This window comes from Nothobranchius furzeri, chromosome 4 (genome assembly GCF_043380555.1).
Source record: "Nothobranchius furzeri strain GRZ-AD chromosome 4, NfurGRZ-RIMD1, whole genome shotgun sequence".
Taxonomy (NCBI): domain Eukaryota; kingdom Metazoa; phylum Chordata; class Actinopteri; order Cyprinodontiformes; family Nothobranchiidae; genus Nothobranchius; species Nothobranchius furzeri.
The window spans coordinates 55070319-55082761 of record NC_091744.1 but is presented as its reverse complement, the minus strand read 5'-3'; the positions used below and the strand labels follow the sequence as shown (position 1 = coordinate 55082761).

General features: G+C 45.3%; 1 protein-coding gene across 1 annotated transcript; it reads right to left on the bottom strand.

Annotated features, from left to right (window-relative positions):
- Positions 1 to 131: 131 nt before the first annotated feature.
- rlbp1b (retinaldehyde binding protein 1b) lies at positions 132 to 10943 on the bottom strand. The gene is made up of 8 exons (XM_015963874.3): positions 10829 to 10943; positions 10152 to 10197; positions 3922 to 4050; positions 2341 to 2545; positions 2049 to 2227; positions 1772 to 1930; positions 1542 to 1652; positions 132 to 1003 (listed from the first exon to the last, which is right to left on the bottom strand). The coding sequence occupies exons 2-8, from the start codon at positions 10161 to 10163 to the stop codon at positions 875 to 877; spliced, it is 924 nt and encodes a 307-aa protein (XP_015819360.1). The 5' UTR covers positions 10164 to 10197; positions 10829 to 10943; the 3' UTR covers positions 132 to 874.
- Positions 10944 to 12443: the final 1500 nt, after the last annotated feature.

Below are 12443 nucleotides of genomic sequence, written 5' to 3'. Positions count from 1 at the left end.
CTCACTTTTCTGCTGATTGTAATTAGTTTTGCATTGAACAGCAGATTCAGAGTCCAGCCATAAATAGATATCTGCTTCTTTATGTTTTAGGCTTAACTTTGGAATATTTAGATATATAAAATAACCAAAACTTATATTTATATACAGTTTATTGCACATTCCTATCAGTGTTCCACAGCAGCTGGGACAAAATGATCTAAAACCAAAACACACAGACAGGCAGGCACTTGCTGGAGTAGAGCCTCGTAGGAAACGGGGTGGAAGCTGGGACCAGCCAGTGTTCAGACAAGCTGTGTGCTGCACTTCCCTCCGAACAAAACCAATCTGAATGCAGGAGAGACAAAAACTCACTTGTTCATGATTAAGCAGATTGGATTTACCACAGCTTGACCAAAATGTTGACTATTTTCTGAACAATGGAGCATTTTAGATTTAATTCCACCTCCAGGGCAGCCCGTGGTTTCTGATCACTTGCTGCGTAAAACAATTTGTGTAATCTAGAAATCTGCTTAAGACAACCAATCCTTCTCGGTGAACATTATGTTTGCACACGTAGACATCTCTTTCTGTTGCGCTTACATCACAGCATGCTTTGGAAATTTCTGCCTGTTTGTGGCCTTTCAGGAATCATGGTGAGAAATGTCCAAGTGAGCTTGCAGACCAGGAATCAGACACTAAAGAGCTAAACTGGTGGTTTGGTGGTAGCAAACTGAAAATAGCCTCACATCCTCCTATGTGTCTATAATCCATCAGGACCATTTCAAACTCACTCATATGTTTCATTAGCACAGGCTGACATCTAGGTAGGGCTTTGATTCTCAAGTCTAGGGCTTTTAACAACGCTCAGCCTGGTTGGTGACGGGAAGGAGCACGCTCAGTCAAACAGCTTGGCGGATGTGGCCTTGCCATCATACTTGGAGCCTTTTCCATCAAACTCAGCAGGAAGAATCTCGGGATCAAACTCCTTGTAGTAATTTTCCAGCTCATCTCCGTGAACAAACACCTAAAGCAAAGATACAAGTAGTTTTGTTGGTATTTTTGTAAGAAAATTTCAAATATTTCTTCTATCATTTTTTTGATGTCAACTGTACATTACAGCAGACATCCAGCAGTGAAAGACAAAGGAGCTGATCTCATTTTACTACTTTTCTCCAGCTAGCTCTTGTCACGCCAGTTTGAACCCTTTAAAGGAAAAAAATGTGTTTATTAAACTGAGTAATAATGTTTTCTATGTAATTTTATAACACCATTCATCACCCGTAATGTTCAGGTCCTCCATGAAACATGAGTTTTAATCCAGCAGATTTTAGAGGAATGTACTAATCCTGTTAAAATATCAAATCTAACAGCAGAGCAGGGTTAGATCTGTTTGGGTTGATTCTTAATTTGAACTTTTTCTGATCTAGCTTTAAGATGCTGAGACTGGTGCAGCAATAATCTCACTGTTGTCCTGTTTCTGAACTAAAATCCCTCAGTACCATTTGAAACTGATCATAGTTACTATTGTTATTAGTTTATTTGTTTTGATTAATTTGACTCACTCTTTCTAGCAGTTTGCTCTTCATGAGGGGTTTGACCACGTTGTAGGTGGTGGTGAAGTACCAGGGCTGGTGGATGAAATGCACAGCTTTGAAACGGGCGGGGAACGAGTCCTGGTGGAATACAAGACGGCACACAATGGTATTTTTCAGCAGACAGAGGAGCAAAGCTAGAATATTAACTTTTCTATTTTCAGTTGCTAACTTCTTTAAGGTTGAGGGTGACATCCTACCTGCAGCATGTCCACCATCTTCTTCAGCTCAGTGGGTTTAATTCCTGAGGCTTGCTGCATGGTGAAGCCTTTAAAGTTCTCAATGATGCAGAACCCATTGATCTGGGTCTCCTCATTCTCCAGCAGCTTCTCCAGGATCACACAGTAGGCACGCAAGATCTGAACACACATAATGGTCATTGTTAAAGGAAGACTTCTGTTCAAGCTCTCTACCAGATCAGAAACAGGAAGTGTTATTGAAAATCTCCCCGCTGAAATTGGAACCTAACACCTGTACCTCATCAAAAGTGATCTCTTCATAGTCCCAGTTCTCGATGTTGAAGAGCAGAACCACACGGCCGTATTTGTCTCTGCTGTGCAGGATTCCGGGGTAGCCGGCCTCGATAGTGCTGCGTACTGCCTCTGGGGTCAGATTCTCAAACAACTCAGGGTAATCCTTCCTGAAACGAACATACCCTGAATCCAGACAAAAGGAGGATCTGTCATGTTTTTGTTGATCGTATGGTTATATGGAAACTGTTAGAATGATAAAATATAGTAGGTGTAAGTTGCTTTGTATCCTGACCCACCCTTCATCAGCTCAAAGGCTCTGACCACATCGTACTTCCTGGCGCGGATGAAGCGGACCAACAAACTGTCTGGTTTCTCTCCAAAGGTGTCCTGCACCCCTTTGGCCAGATCATCTCCCCCGTCTGCCTTCTCCTTAATCATCGCTCGCAGCTCTTTCACTGCAGACACTCTCCTCTCATTGGTCTCATTCAGCTCGTCCTTGGCCTGCAGGGAGTTATGAACCAGACTGTGTCAACTCTCAAAGAGCAACATCTTATCTTTAGTTTAAAAAAACAGAGTAGGTGATAGACGACGATTATGACAGTTACAACAACCAGAGCTTTTGTTTGAAGGCAAGGCAGCTTTATTTGTATAGCACCTTACAACAGTATAAAACCGACCAAAGTGCTTCACGGAAATTAAAACAATACACAACATAAAAGACTCTTATGCTGAGTTAAAAGCCAAATCATAAAAATAGGTTTTCAAAAGAGACTTAAAACCAGACAGTGAAGTGGCCGACCAAACGCTCAAAGGCAGCACATTCCAGAGCCTAGGGGCCGCTACAGAGAAAGCCCTGTCACCTCTGAGCTTACGTCTTGTTTTTGGGACTTCCAGGAGCATCCTATCAGCCGACCTCAAGGGGAGTAAAAACCAGTGGCTCAGAGGGGTAATCTGGAGCAAGACCATGCAAAGATTTAAAAGCCCATAAAAGCGCCTTCTACTGGATTCTGAAACAATCAGGCAGCCAGTGCAGTGAGGCCAGGACAGGAGTAACATGCTCCATCTTTTTCATCCCAGTGAGCAGCCATGCAGCAGCATTCTGCACCAACTGAAGACACAATTGTGAAACACCAAGGTACAAAGAATTACAATAATCAAGCCTTGATGTAAGAAAAGCATGACTTACTGTTTCAAAATCCTGTTTTGACAGCAAGGTCTTTACTTTGGCAATCCTTCTTAATTGATAAAAACAAGATCTCGTCACCGCACTGATCTGGCTGTCCAAGACAAGATCCCCATCCAGTACAATACCCAGGAAAGTTGCACAGTTTCAAGAATGGGGCGAGCTGACCGAGGTCAACTGCACCCCCTACACAAAGTCCTTGGACCAAAACTACAACCTCTGTCTTTTTATCATTCAAAAGAAGGAAGTTAGAGAACATCCACTGAACAGGCAGCATGACGAGTTAGGAGGTTGTTTGGCTGTACTAGGTCAAATATACGTACATTTAAATAATAAGTAACCAGTAGAGGATTTTAAAACCACTTCTTGTTGTTTAGACCTGATTTTGTTTTGTCATGACTAGAATTAAAAATAAACATTTTCATAAACTTTGATAATTCTCCACAGGTTTACATGATAAATAATTTAATTCACAGGTTTGAGTTTCAGAACAGTAAACCTTTATTGTTTGCTGGAAAATGTAACGTAATATTTTAACAAGACTGTGTCACTGACAACTACAAATGGATTAAATCATGTTTCCAGGGAAGAACTAACATATCTATTATGTTGTTTCTCTTCATGTCTTGATCTGATCCTAATTAATCCTAACACCTGCTGTTCTGTCCACCAGGGTCATAACTGATGTGGTCACCTTCTGCCTGGTGTGGTCTGGCAGCTGAACACAGGATCCAAACACCGGTCCATGGTCTTTCACAGTGAGACGCTCCAGCTTGGTCCTGAGGGCCTGCTCCTCCTCTGACACCATACGGTAAGTTCCACTCTGAGGAGAACGAGGCGGAGATGGACCAGAAAGGAAAAGAACTACTGTTAATACATATTCCCTGTAGTAGATAGCATGGTCAATAACCTCAGTTCTTGAAACAGATTAATTCTGACTGGACAGGTGAGCTCAGTTACAAAGTGCCTCAAAAATTTCAATCAATCAATCAATCAATCAATCAAAGCTTTATTTATAAAACGCCTTCCGCAACCCTGTCAGGAAGCCCAAAGCGCTGAACATTGTTCAGTTGAAGGTAAATATATTGAATAAATCAAAAATAAAAGCAATTCAAATTACAAAATACAAATTACAAAATAAATTACAAAACAAATTACAAAATTTCAGATGTAAGCAAATGCAGTTTTGTAAACTCTTTATAAATAGACCCTAACCCTACCAGGAAACCAGTTCTCCTAACTGTAACTCCAGCTTTAAGCGACGCATAACAGATGCATTTTTACCCACAAGCTGCCTTCTCACAGGAACGTTTAGCAGCTAAAGTGTCATGCAGCTGGTCCCATGAGGTCACAATATCACTAGAGAATATTAACTCCATGAGTGATTTCATCAGTTCACGTGATAACAAGCAAGGAGAAAGATGGCTGTGTGTATCCAAAAACGTCCGTGGTTTATTTTCTGTTATTTTTTCCTTGGCTATGGAGGTTTCACAGGAAATTATGTACTATTTTATTAGTCAAACCACTGAAAATCTGCACGTGACTTTTATTTTGAAAGTTTTGGGATGTTTTACACTACTTTCCTGCTTGACTTCCTGTCTGGCCCAATCTGAACTTCTGAGGTGGACAATTTCTGGAAGCGTAGCACGTAAAAACTTGGACAGTCCATCCCCAGTCTGGGACGCTTCCAAAATGCAAGGCAACTGTGGGTAATTGCTACATACTATGTTTCTCAGATGTTACGCTATGCTTGTGCATACGGTGGAAAAACCCATTTCTTCCTTCCTTAACATTGTTGGAGCTTCAGGGTAAATTCTGGGAGGGGGAATCTAGTCCCGGTCCTCTCAGCTGTTGTTCCTCCAGACATATTCTGCTCTTTCTGGACTTTACACAGATGTCAGCACATCATGACTGCTTCAGCAGAGAATGATGCCACTGATCAGTGATGAAATAGCACCCACAGTAACCATTAATACCATAAAAGGTTTTATTCTGTTGAAGTACGGTGTAAATGGTCCACTCAGCTACTCCACCAGGCCATCCCGAGTACCTATCTCTGTTCCGGTACGCCAATAGTTTCTGAAAATGGCCGTTCGGCCGGCCCGGTGAAGTGGGGACACGTGCGCAGTGGCGGATTTAGCAATTTGGGGGCCCAAGGGGAACACAGACATGGGGCCCCCTTAAACTAAATTTTCGACAATCTTATCTTTAACTGGATTTGCGAAACTCTCCCCTCTTCTGACATGAGTTATTTTCCCTTTTTATTAGTCCTCATCTTTTTTCCTGTCTTTCTCTCCATTTGAGTGCTTTCAATATTTGCTCTGCTTTCTTCTTCCTGTCAGTGCTCCTGTGCTTTTGCCTTTTTTCGTTGCCTTCGTCTTCGTCTTCCTCCGCTTATCCGGGTCCGTGTTGCGGGGCAGCATCCCAACTTGGGAGCTCCAGACCGTCCTCTCCCCGGCCACCTCCACCAGCTCCTCCGGCAGGACCCCAAGGCGTTCCCGGACTAGATTGGAGATGTAACCTCTCCAACGTGTCCTGGGTCGACCTGCCGGCAGGACACGCCCTAAACACCTCCCCAGGGAGGCATCCAGGAGGCATCCTGACCAGATGCCCAAACCACCTCAACTGACTCCTCTCGATCCGGAGGAGCAGCGGTTCTACTCCGAGTCCCTCCCGAATGTCCGAGCTCCTCACCCTATCTCTAAGGCTGAGCCCGGCCACCCTACGGAGGAAACTCATTTCGGCCGCTTGTATCTGCAATCTCGTTCTTTCGGTCATTACCCAAAGCTCATGACCATAGGTGAGGATTGGGACATAGATCGACCGGTAAATTGACAGCCTGGCTTTCTGGCTCAGCTCTCTCTTCACCATGACAGATCGGCTCAGAGTCCACATCACTGCAGACGCTGAACCAATCCACCTGTCAATCTCCCGATCCCTCCTACCATCACTCGAGAACAAGGCCCTGAGATACTTAAACTCCTCCACTTGAGGTAGGACCTCTCTCCCGACCCGGAGTTGGCAAGCCACCCTTTTCCGGTCGAGAACCATGGTCTCAGATTTGGAGGTGCTGATCCTCATCCCAGCCGCTTCACACTCAGCCACGAACCTACCCAGCAAGAGCTGAAGGTCAGAGCTGGATGAAGCTAGGAGGACCACATCATCTGCAAAAAGCAGAGACGAGATTCTCCTGCCACCAAACTCGACACACTCCACACCACGGCTGCGCCTAGAAATTCTGTCCATAAAGGTTATAAACAGAACCGGTGACAAAGGGCAGCCCTGGCGGAGTCCAACCCTCACTGGGAACAGGTCCGACTTACAACCGGCTATGCGGACCAAACTCACGCTCCTCTGGTAAAGGGACTGAATGGCCCTTAACAGAAAGCCACCCACCCCATACTCCTGAGGCGTCCCCCACAGGGTGGCCCTGGGGACATGGTCATAAGCCTTCTCCAAATCCACAAAACACATGGGGATATGATGGGCAAAATTCCGTGCCCCCTCCATCACCCTTGCAAGGGTATAGAGCTGGTCCACAGTTCCACGGCCAGGACAAAAACTGCATTGCTCATCCTCAATCTGAGATTCAACTATCGATCGGACCCTCCTCTCCAGTACCTTGGAGTAGACCTTTCCAGGGAGGCTGAGGAGTGTGATCCCCCTATAGTTTGAACACACCCTCAGGTCACCCTTCTTAAAGATGGGGACCACCACTCCGGTCTGCCACTCCACAGGAACTGCCCCCGATGACCACGCAATGTTGCAGAGACGTGTCAACCACAGCAGCCCTACAACATCCATAGCCTTGAGATACCCAGGATGAATCTCATCCACCCCCGCCCCACTGTGTAGTTGTTTGACTACCTCAGCAACTTCTGCCCCCGAGATTGGACAGTCCATCCCCAGGTCTCCCAGCTCTGGTTCCTCCTCAGAATGTGCGTAGGTGGGATTGAGGAGCTCCTCAAAATATTCCTTCCACCGTCCGACTATAGCCCCAGTTGACGTCAGCAGCTCCCCATCCCCACTGTAAACAGTGTGAGCGAGTTGCTGCCTTCCTCTCCTGAAGCACTGGACAGTTTGCCAGAACCTCTTTGGAGCCAATCGATAGTCTTTCTCCATGGCCTCACCAAACTCCTCCTACGCCCGAGATTTTGCCTCAGCAACTGCCACTGCTGCACCCTGCTTGGCTATCCGGTACCTGTCTGCTGCCTCCGGAGACCCACAGACCAGCCACACCCAGTAGGCCTCATTCTTCAGCCTGGTGGCTCCCCGAACCTCTGGTGTCCACCAGCAGGTACGGGGGTTGCCACCACGACTGTACCCGGCCACCTTGCAACCACAGCTAGCAACAGCCACCTCACCAATTGCAGAGTGGAACAAGGCCCACTCGGAGTCAATGTCCCCCACTGCTCTCGGGACGCGGTCAAAGCTCGGCCGGAGGTGGGAGTTGAAGACCATCTTGACAGGTTCTTCTGCCAGGCGTTCCCAGCAGACCCTCACTATGCGTTTGGGTCTGCCAGGTCTACGCGGCATCTTCCCCTGAAATCTGATCCAACTCACCACCAGGTGGTGATCAGTTGACAGCTCCGCTCCTCTCTTCACTCGGGTGTCCAAAACATACGGCCGCAGGTCAGATGATACGACTACAAAGTCTAACATCAACCTGCGACCTAGGCTGCCCTGGTACCAAGTGTACCGATGGGCATCCTTATGTTCGAACATGGTGTTCGTTATGGCCAAACTGTGGCTTGCACAGAAGTCCAATAACGAAACACCACTCGAGTTAAGATCAGGCGGGCCGTTCCTCCTAATCACACCCCTCCAGGTCATGCTGTCATTGCCCACGTGAGCATTGAAGTCCCCCAGCAGGACAATGGAGTCCCCTGATGGAGCACTATCTAGCACTCGTTCCAGGGACTCCAAAAAGGGTGGGTACTCTGAACTGATATTTGGCCCATAAGCACAAACAACAGTCAGGACCCATTCCCTGACCCAAAGGCGCAGGGAAGCTACCCTCTCGTCCCCCGGGGTAAACCCCAACACACAGGCAGAGAGTCTTGGGGCAAACAAAAAGCCAACCCCAGCCCTCCGCCTCTCACCCGGAGCAACTCCAGCAAAGGACTTGGGTTCCAGAGCCAATGCTATGTGTCGAGGTGAGTCCGACCAAATCTAGCCGGCACCGCTCAACCTCTGCCACAAGCACCTGCTCCTTCCCCGCCAGCGAGGTGACGTTCCATGTCCCAAAAACCAGTTTCCTTGTCAGGAGATCGGACCGCCAAGGCTCCCGCCTCGGTCTGCCACCTGATCCACACTGCACCGGACCCTTTATGTTCCTCCTGCGGGTGGTGGGTCCACAGCTGGATGAGCCCATGTATCCAGTTCGGGCTGGGCCCGGCCGGGCCCCATGGGCGAAAGCCCGGTCACCAGGCACTCGCTCATGGACCCCAACCCCAGGCCTTTGCTCCAGGGTGGGTCCCCGGTAACCCTCCGGGCCGGATTCTCCGACTCTTTGAATTTACATCCATGAAAGATCCTCTGAACCGTTCTTTGTCTCACCCTTCACCTAAGACCAATTTGTCATGGGAGACCCTACCAGGGGCACAAAGTGCCCCAGACAACATAGCTCCTAGGATCATTAGGGCACTCAAACTCCTCCTCTATGATAAGGTGACGGTTCAAGGAGGCCTTTTTTTTCTTCTATTTTCCATTTTGGTCTATGTTTTCCTCCCTTTAAACATTTTCCATTGTCTTTCCTTTTCTGCTTCCTTTTGATGTTTACATAGAAAAACAACGTCACTTTTGGAAGTGAAGATAAAATCTTTTTTGAGCTGCTTCTTTCTCTTATTGGAGCCACTATAACTCCATTTCATGCTTAATGTTTTGACTACTGCTTCGAGTTTGTTACGAACGCTCCTGCCTCTCTTCTTCTTTTTCTGCTTTCTCTTATTATCATTATTTGTGGTCTCATGGCACTTGGCAAACGATTTGGTGCATTACCACCACCAACTGGATTGGACTGGAATGACTACCAATCACTTCCTGTTTGTGCATCGGCGTCTTAAAGGAAAAGTCCATTGTGGCATTAACAGAGGGGTGCCCGCAGTCAGGGCTAGGGGGCCTCCCAGGCGACCGCCGACCTATGCCTAATGGTAAAACCGCCACTGCACGTGCGTGCCGGTAAAAGTTCTGGTAGTGGAAGCATACCATATCTAAACAACCTCATGGTCTAACTTAAAGTGATAAAAATGAAAAGCATTCACATGAACTGCTATGAAATCTGTGTTTTGAAATGTCATAAATACTTTATAACTTGTCACCATTGGTTAGCTGCACAGTTATATAATTTCTAACTTTATTTTTCAAACCAAGAACCATTCTTAAAGATTTAATAACCTAAACAATTTTGGGTTATCTCATTTCAACCATTTTATTGCTCATAGCTTTAGCTCTTTGGTTTTGAAATACATCTAAACTTCTAAAACCTCCAAAACAAACCAAGAAAATACAATAATTTCACTACAACAATAAAATAAGACAAATTGGAATGCAGAAAAATGAACATGTTAGGTTGAAAACCGGCAGTTCTGTAGATTTTGGCTCAAAGCTTACCGTGTGAGCCTATCACCTGACCTGGCTGGGCTCTAACACATCTAATCCACACCCCTCCACTAGTGCTGCAGGACCATAATCAATAGACCTCAGTGTTCATGTAATCTGCTTCACATGAGTCATGAAAAGTCTGTAAACACAAATGAAGACCAGCTGGAGGCAGTGATCAGAGAACAGCAACTTCTGCCGCTGTTGATGGAGCTTTGAGCCTGAGCTGCTGCAGGAAGGATGCAGTTTCATCGGTTTCATTCACTCACAACACCTGCCTCTGTCATATATATAGTTTAACCAAAGGAAAGTCAGAATACTTACGACTACAGCCATGCTTTTATTTTGCTTTTCAGACCAGCTTTAAACTCTGTAAAGAAAAAGAATGAAGAAGGGATTTGTGACTCCTGGTAAATAAAAGAACAATCAACCCTCTGTGCTCTGAATGAGTCCCCTCCATCCCATCATCTCTGCCCTCACAGCCACCCTAGTGCTATTTTTGGAGCCTGCCTTCTTCTGGATGATTTGATGGGAGGTTTAAATGCAAACAGCCTTTTGGGTTAATTGTGCCCACAGGTTTAGAGCAGCTGTCAAAGACTCATCTGTATTCAGGATAAACATAAATGTTCTCATTAGTTTAATAAAGTATGAAAATATAAATGCCTGCACTAGAGTTTAGCTAAACCACATATGTGCGATAAGTAGGGGTTGGGATCCCACTGTGGATCATAAAAACAAGATGGGAGGTCTGCAAAAAGCAAATGACTTTTATAATGCTATGGCAAAGTGATGTAAAAATATGAGGTTGCTGATTAAGAAACTAAAATATGACCAATTTTAAGGTTCCTGGTTTCATTAAAGATGTTTGAAACCTCAAGAGAAACATAAACAAGACTCCAGTCCTTCCACACCACTAGATAAAACAGCTGTGTCTCTCATCCAAGACTTTTATATCAGAGGACAGGGAAAGATGTAGAGAGATGCCAGCAGACGAAGCCTACCTGTGGCAGATGAGGAGGATCCAGCGGCGAGTTTCAGGGCTCAATGTGGAGCAGAGGCTGAAGGAGCCGATGATTTGTAGTGTGGGGATTAGTGGCGTCACACCAGAATCCACCCAATTCATTCATTGTTCTTTTTCAATCAGCATGAGGCCGAGTGGTAGGAGTTATTCAAAAGGGGTAATTGGGACACATCTGATGTAACCCTGTGTGTTTAGGTAAGAGGTGGACAGATTCCTAAAAATATCCCTGACAGCAATATCCCATATGATCTCTAAACCTCCTTTTCTTTGGTGAGCATATTTCATTTCCCAAAGCTGTTTGGGATTGGTAAGACCAGTTAGTAGTAAAAATGTTTAAAATAAATGCAATTTTTTTAATTTATCAAACCATTACAAACAAACAATTAAAGAGAACATATTACGCCATCTGACTTTTGCATCTTTTAGTGCTGTGGCAGCCTGGCAATGTCATGGGGCAGAATTTTCGATTGTCTTTCAAACTGTCTCGCACACAATTGGACAGCGCTAGGACCAATGAGAGCAACGAGCAATGAGACGTATTCATCATTACAGAAATCAGTCAACAGGAAGTCTGCAAAACACCGATGTAGAGGTAAATACATCCTTTTTCTAAATAAAGGACTTAACCCCCAGAAACCCAAATTTAGAAAACAACTGCAAAATCTTTTTTTAACCTTTCACATGTTGTTCTAGGAGGCCAGATAAATGGGTCTATTTACACATTTTAACAGCCAATAGTGTTGCAGAACTGAACAATAGCACCTATTAGCAATGTCAATGTGGTTTTAAAAAGATAAAAAAAATGGGGAAGGTTTATTTTTGTAGACTTAAATCTGATGTTGTAATGTTACCACCGTGGGTCTCTGGGGGTTAAAGACATGCTACGCAGCTTTTGCATATTTTTCAATAATTTTCTTGAGCCAGTAAATGACCCTTCACAGGGTAAATGAAAGTCACTCAGACCCCACCATCCCCAGTAGCCAGAATATCGCACTTGCAACTTCAGAGTGCCGGTCAGGTCCCTGTTAGTCAATAGTAAAGTGGTGCTGATGTGCCGGCACTGGAGTCTGCTTCCAGCACACATTTCCTGCATGTTTTAGATCACAAACACTAAACATTTGTTTAATTTAGTGATGAATCACTCCTGTAGAAACTAATGAAGGCTGATGAGACATTTCAACAGCTAGATTAATCTATCTGCTCATGTCTCAAAGAAAAGCCCGAGTCTAAATTGTCCAAAGCCATTTCAAACAAGCTCCGTCCCTGAGCCAACGCCATTTTTTGTAGTTTTCCTTCATCGCAGCTCTGGTGCTAAGCCCGCCCAACATCTCTCTACAAACTTAGAGTGCTGTGATTGGCCTGACCCAAAACTGTTCAGTCCAATGGTAGACCTGCTGAGGCTACAATGGAGTGTGCCTAGACCAACCTGCAGAGCAAAATCCTGCTACTGTTAAAGTTTGTCAAGACTTTTTGTTCATCAGTAGGGAGGTCAGGTCAGGTCAGGGTTTTACCTGCCACAGGTACCATGTAACCCTGTGCTACCTGCCACATGCAGAGAAGGAAAACTCTGTATAACTTCCTCTGCCTTGTGGCTT